Genomic DNA, 6,932 nt, shown 5'->3' with positions numbered 1-6,932 from the left:
CCCCCGCCCGCCGTGCCTCCCAGAGCCCGAGGTTTGCCCTTGAGCAGCGGACGCGCCGAGCCCTCGGACTCCGGGCCATCCTCCTCCTCCTCCACCTCCACCACCGCTGCGGGCTGAGGAGCCGGCTTCACTGCGGCCCCGGGCCAGGGAGGGTTCCCCGAGGGCGGGAGCAGCAGCTGCCGGGACGGTGACAGGCCCGTGGGCAGCACCTTGTGGGCACCTGCCATCCCGGAGCTGTCGCCGGCCTTGCCCCCCGTCTGGCTCATGAGCTGAGGCAGCACGCCCTGGGTGTCGGGGGCAGCTCGGGGGCCTTCGGGAAGCTCCGCGCCAAACAGGTACCAAGGACTGGTGGTCTCGAAAGCCGGAGGACTGGCGTGACTCTGCCCGGGCCCCGACGGCGCCAGAAGCGTGTCCAAGACGCTGTCCAAAAGCCCACTGTCCTTTTCTGGGAGTCTGGAGCTGCCGCCTCCTGCACCCCTTGCGCCTTCGACGGCAGAATACACGCCCTCCACGTCTGACAGCGACGGCGGGTCCTGCGCTTTCCCGTCTGGAAAGTCCTGTCCCTGGCAGGGCGGAGGGCAGAGCCGCCCGTCCAGGGAGATGGGTATGGTCGAGACGCCGGGCGAGGCGTCCGAGGTCTGGCTCCTTCCGAAGGGCCCAGCGTCCGGGCGACACAGCAAGGGGGATCCGACCTCGGTGGGGGAGTTTGCGCCGCTCGCCACGTGGGGAGCCCGGGGATCCTTTGCCTTCAGCTCAGTCATGACGACCTGGACTCCCCTTTTCTCCTCCCCCGTCTCTAGGGAGGAGGGATAGGCGAAGAAGGAGGGGGTGTCGGGAATATAGGGACAGAGGGAGGAGAAAATGGGTGTTGGATTTGGCTGGACCTGAGGGATCTCCACCTCCTGAGTCGAGTCGGGAAGAGGCGGCGCTGGTCAGCTCCCGTCTTTGCCCTTCATCCTGTCGTCAGGGGAAGGGTGGCGGTCCTTACGTCTCTGATGCAAGTGGGGAGGGCAGGAAAAGGTAGCTGAAGGGATCTGGTCTCCGAAGTGGCCAAGTTCTCCGAGAGAGGCCTTCAGTTGCTGTCCCAGCGAGCGCTGGAGAGGCAGAGTGCTCCCAAGTCCGGCCCTAGGGTGGCTGCGGCTGCAGAAGTGGTTCTATTACACGTTGTATCTCCCGACTTTGCTGCCTTCAAATCGGTGCACGCTGTGAAGCTCCCGGTCCCTGTCTGCGTTCCGCTGCCCTTCTCACTAAAACCCCGGGGCTAGTCGGACCTCTTGCTACCGCCCATTCTCAGAAACTGTCGCCGCGCTTTTGCGGGCTCCCTGAGGCAAGTGACAATCGTCGCTGCAACTCTCATAGTTTTCGGCAATCCGGAAGACGAGCGCCTCTGTTCGCAGATTCCACTCAAACGCCAAATGAAGCTAGTCTTCATTTAAAATGCTACCCACACGCCGGAATCCTTGCTCAGGCAACTACTACAAGGCTTAAACCCCAGTAGTGACAGTCAGAGACCGTCTCACAGCTTTCTAACAACGCCTCTTCCTTCGAAGGAGGCCCCGCCCAGCCCCTCCCTAACCGGATTATGAACCAGATCTGAAACTCTGGAATTGGTATTTTCCCCCGCTAGTTTGAAGTCCACTCTGAAGAGCAGGTGCTTTGGGATGGAACCTCATTAACATATTAGATTTTGTGCTACGGATGCAGATGAAGAAGTATGCACAGTCTAATTGGGAAATTAGATACAACGGATAGATTGTATCAGAAGCAGAAATTTTGTAACCATTTCAGGCTTTCTAAAGATGTAAAATAGAGGAAGATATTTGACTACTTTATCTTTTAGAATAAATGTATCAAAGATGACCCTACTTTTAAAAAAAAAAAAAGTTACTTATTTCTTCCATGAAAGAAAGAGACAGAGGGAGCCGGAACCGCCAACAGGGTCTTTATGGTGAGGTTCTTTCCTTTCCCTTCATTTCAGATCCATGCCCTGGTCTCAGATGGCCTGCTCAGATGAACCCAGGACTTTTCCCATGGGGGAGGGGGGTCTAGTTGGTAACGCCATGCTACAACCTGGCCCTGCTTTAAAAGATATTCTCTCCCTTATGAGTTGTATAAAAATGAGTGCTTTTGAATTTCTTTTACTACTATTAACATATTTTCTCCACCTGTAGGGTAAATTCGGAGGTGGGGAGCTGTACTTTAACCTGTTCTAAGGAATACATTACAGTTTTAGTAAGTAGAACTTTCAGAAAAGTTTTTACTCCAGCTTATATCCTGTCTTGCATCACAAGATCCTCAATAGAAATATTAAACAGTATCTTCTTGTCTGCATATTCCTAAGATATAGTTATCTGAGCTTTTTTAATGGGTCATCTTTAAATTCATGAAGCCCTGATAAAGTGAAGAGTAGTACAATGTATATTTCAGACACAGCTTAATAAACTAACGATCCTAGAGCTAAACCCAAGACCATGGGCTGTCCTGCCAGTGTCTTGAATATGTCCTGTTCAATGTGGAGTTAATTAGTTGGAAATACCCTTAGGAGGCCTTGAGGCGCCGTATGTGCTAATGGCTCACACTTTCTATCTGCCTGGTATATAGAGCACAGTGGAAGGTTCCAAGACTCCAGGAAGTATGGACCTACTAGAGTAAGGAGCCTGAATCCTCGAATCATCTGAGGATGGCTGCATCAGTAAGAAATAAACCTTTATCATGTTGCAAGGTTTTAGAGTTATCATTCCAGCAATTAATTTACTCTAATTTTAGATGAGTACTGGTTAGGCAGGTAGAGGAGGCGGTAAAGAGAACTAATTCCAAGAGACAAGTATAATATGATCACAGGGCATCTAATTTGAGGATATAATGGAGACAATACCTAAATCTAGGTCATCTATAAAAATCGAGCTTATTCAGTTCACGATCAGGAAGTCTATGGTCTAGAGACTGCTTCTAGTAAGAGTTTCCCTTTTTGTGGTGTCCCAAAACCATGCAGGGAGGGCATCACGTTGAAAGAGAACGGGGGCATACGTCTATGTCAGTGTGTATATCCCAATCTCATTCTCTCTCCTCATGAACCCACCAGGTGGGAGCCCCACCCTAATCACTTAATCATTGTGGAAGGTCCCACCTTTCAAGATCAGGAAGGTATTGGGTTTCCTCTTAATATCAGATCTTAACACATAAAGTTTCAGAGGACACAAACCATACCATGGCCATTATAGACAGAGCCTGGAGTAAGTGTGGGGATGGAAGTAGTTGAGGCGAGACAAGTGAGCTCATTTATTGTTGTTTTCAGATGTTCCTTCCTGTTTTCATTCCATCTTAAAACATTTAAGGTTCTCTATTGAGATATAATTCAGATTTCATAGAGTTCACTCATTTGGAATGTATGAGTCAATGGTTTTTAGCATATTCACAGTGTGCGATTATCACCACTATTAATTGTAGAACTTTTATGTCATATAAAAAAGAAATCTCATGGAACCAGCAGATGGCATAATGGTTACGTCACTGGACTCCCATGTAGTCGACCATAGTTTGAGTCCCAGACCCAGTGGCTTAAAACTCATGCTGGGCACATGTGTGCATGTGCCAAAATCCTGAGAGGAGAATTGTCCTTCTATCTCTCCAGCATGTGCATATGCCCTCTAGCAAAAACAAAAACAAAAACCTCTGAAAAAGAAAGAAGAAATCTCATATTCTCATACTCTTTAACAATTACTCCCCAATGACCGACAAACCTCCTAACTCCTCCTAGCTGCCGTAAGTCTACTTTCTGTCCCTCTGGATTTGTGTATTTTATTCATTTCATACAAATGGGATCATGTTAATACTATATGCGACCTTTTTTTTTAACTGACTCCTTAACATAATGTTTTCAAGAGTCATCCATGTTTACATATATCAGTCCTTCATCCATTTTTATTGCCAGGTAATATCTCATCATATGAATTTATCACATTTTATTCATCCATTTATCAGTTGTTGGACATGTGAGTTATCTATACTTTTTGGCTACTGTGGACAATACTGCTATGCACATTTATATACAAGTTTTTTGTGCAAACATGTATTTTCATCTGTTGGGTATGTACTTAGAAATGGAATTGCTGGATCATGTGGTAACTCTAAGTTTAACCTTTTAAACCGCTAGGTTGTTTTTCAGAGTAACTGTACATTTCTCATTCCCGCCAGAAGTCTATGAGGGTTCCAATTTCTATACCTCTTTGTTGACAATCGTTATCTTTTTATTATAGCCTTTCTATGGCATGAAATGGTACCTCACTGGAGTTTTGATTGGCATTTCCCTGATAGCTAATTCTTTAGAATCTGGACAGCATTTCCAGGTAATCTTCTAAGACTTTCATGTGTGTGAATTTATGTATTCAGTCCTTCAACATTCCCATAAAATAGGTATTATTATCCCCTGCTTAGAGTTGAGTAAACTGAGGCACAGAACTATCCAATCTTACAAATATAGGAAGCAGCAAAAACAGATTTGAACACAAGTGATCAACGTCAGGCTCTGTAGAAATGTGATTTTTAAATATCAGGTGGCTCAAAATTTAGTTTCCAGGTTCCTGCCATAATATGGGTACTTGGCCCCATTTTTAATGTGACAAACCATGTTTAGCTTCCTATTGGTTAGTTACAAAAATTTCCTTCAGTCAGATAGTCTGATTAGGTTGTTCTCATAAGATTGCAAATCTTAACGTTGAAAACAATAAGAAAGATGCTTCACTCATCCTAAATCACCATTAACACATGAAATTTACCTTGTCAATATTCAAACCTTGAAATGAAACAAAATGTACTGGTTAAATTCAGTGTGGTGCGGCTAACTCCAAATACTTCTGAAGACTATTTTTGAAGAAGAGAATTTAAATGTGAAAGTTTTCAAAAATAGTTTGGAAAAAGAGCTTTATTAAGGTATAATTGTCAGACAATAGACTGCAAATACTTAAACTGTACAATTTGTTAAGTTTTAACATATATATATACATATACATATGTGTGTGTGTGTGTGTGTATCTGTAAAACTGTCGCCACAGACAAGACGATAAACATACTCTTTGCCTCCAAAGTTTCATCATGCCAATATTTATATTTTTATTTGTTTATGGTGACAGAGAGAGAGAAAGCACTCCACAGTGGGGCCTTCTCACACCACAATCCTTTTTTCTTTCATTTCTCCCTCATGGCAAGATCCTGGCTATGCCCACACATAGGTCCAGCTTGTTTTTCAAGCAACTGGAGCTGGGATTGGAACTGTCTTTGTCTAGGAGGGACCTAGCTCCTGCTACGCAATCATTGCACTACAGAGCTACCCATCTGTGACTTTTTAATCTCTTCACACTTCTCTGTTTCCTCCCCTACTACCACCTCCACTCCTCCCAGCAACCACTAATCTGTTGTTCTTATAGGTTAGTTTCCTTTCTAAAGATTCATATATGATTTATTAAACATCATATAGTTTTACACACACATATTCTTTTAGATTTTAGTGCTTGTTTTACATTTTTTATCAACAGAGCTTACTTCTTAGAAGAGATTTAGATTTACAGATCCTCTTCCCCTAACCCTCCAGCCTGTCAGGAACTTGGGCATGTATGTGTGTACCTGGAGTGTTTCAGGTCCTTTGGGCTGGGGCTCCAGACTTGTAGGGGTCACATGTCTTCCAGCACTGCAGGTCAGTTCCCTACCAATTGCACCACCAAAGCTGGGCCAATGATTCTTTCCTTTTATTGTTGAGTAATAATCCATTATATGGTCATATCACAGTTTGTTTATCCATTTTTCTCTTAATGAGCATTTAGGTTGTTTTAAGGGTTTTTTTTTTTTTTTGATGTTACGGATAAAGCTTCTTTGAAAATGTGTGTACAAGCGTGAACTCTCCATTCTGTTTCATTATTTTATTTGACAAAATTTATATTAGTAGCAGATTATCCTTATTGTTGTACTTATATAGTAGATCTTGAATACTTGAAGTTTAGTGCTCCAATTTTATTTTTTTACTAATATTGTCTGTGTGGGTGTGTGTATATAATAATTTGTCAATTTTTACAAAACACGTCTGATACAATTTGGGTTGTGTGGAATTAAAATTATACATAGATTTGGAGGAAGCTGACTTCTCATAAATATTGAGTCTTCCCACACATGAAGATAATATTTATCTCCTTTTCTTTACGTCCATAATCTCATACACTTTGAAGCCTTTAGTGTACAGGTCTTTTACATCATTTTGTCAATTTATTTCCAAGTACTCTATATTTCTGCTAATATTGTGAATATTTTCCATATAAGTTTTCTTTTTTAAATAAATTTATGTATTTCTCCCATGAGAGACAGAGAGACAGGCACCCCAAGAGGGTCCTTGTGCTGCAGTTCACCCCCTACCCCCAGTCTCGGTCTCCACCAGCCTAGATCAGAGTGGAGTGGGAGGGTTATGGGGTAGGGTGGGAGTGGCATTCACTCGTACCTTACTTTCTCAGAGAGGGCCCAGGACCTTTCTCCATGGATCCAGTTGTGTTAACGCTGTGCCACAACCTGGCTCCTACGTTAATTTTCTATTGCTGAGTTATTAAGTACCACAAATTTAGTGGCTTACAGCAACACCCAGTTGTTACCTCAGTTTCCATTGGTCAGAAGTCTGGTTAGTGGGGGACCAGCAGTTAGCGTAATGGCTATGTCACTGGACTCCCACATAGTCGACCGTGGTTCACGTCCCAGACCCGGTGGCTTAAAACTCACACCAGGCGCGTGTGTGTGCATGCCCAAGATCCAGAGAGGACAATGGAGGAGAAGGGACTGCGGCATGACCATCTCCCCTGGGTGGGTGATTTCTTGCTTTCTGTCTCTCTGCCTGTCTCTGTCTGTCCAGCGAGCACATGTGCCCTGTAGCAAAAAAAAAAAAAAAAAAAGACTGGTTA

At 44.3% G+C, this 6,932-nt stretch overlaps 1 protein-coding gene and 1 pseudogene across 1 annotated transcript in view; both read right to left on the bottom strand.

The window, feature by feature from the left end:
• Positions 1–1,615, bottom strand: part of PGR (progesterone receptor) — an 84,511-nt gene extending 82,896 nt beyond the window's left edge. The window contains exon 1 of the mRNA XM_014588422.1: positions 12–1,615. Within this exon, the coding sequence (XP_014443908.1) occupies positions 12–761 (750 nt within the window). The 5' untranslated portion in view covers positions 762–1,615. The remainder of the gene's footprint in view (positions 1–11) is intronic.
• Positions 1,616–4,823: 3,208 nt separating this feature from the next.
• Positions 4,824–6,932, bottom strand: part of LOC102502659 (TATA box-binding protein-associated factor RNA polymerase I subunit D-like) — a 14,071-nt pseudogene continuing 11,962 nt past the window's right edge.

The sequence above is a fragment of the Tupaia chinensis genome, unplaced genomic scaffold (assembly GCF_000334495.1).
Source record: "Tupaia chinensis unplaced genomic scaffold, TupChi_1.0 Scaffold000276_2, whole genome shotgun sequence".
Lineage (NCBI taxonomy): Eukaryota > Metazoa > Chordata > Mammalia > Scandentia > Tupaiidae > Tupaia > Tupaia belangeri.
The sequence above is the reverse complement of the archived record's forward strand: the minus strand, read 5'-3'. Positions and strand labels throughout refer to the sequence as shown.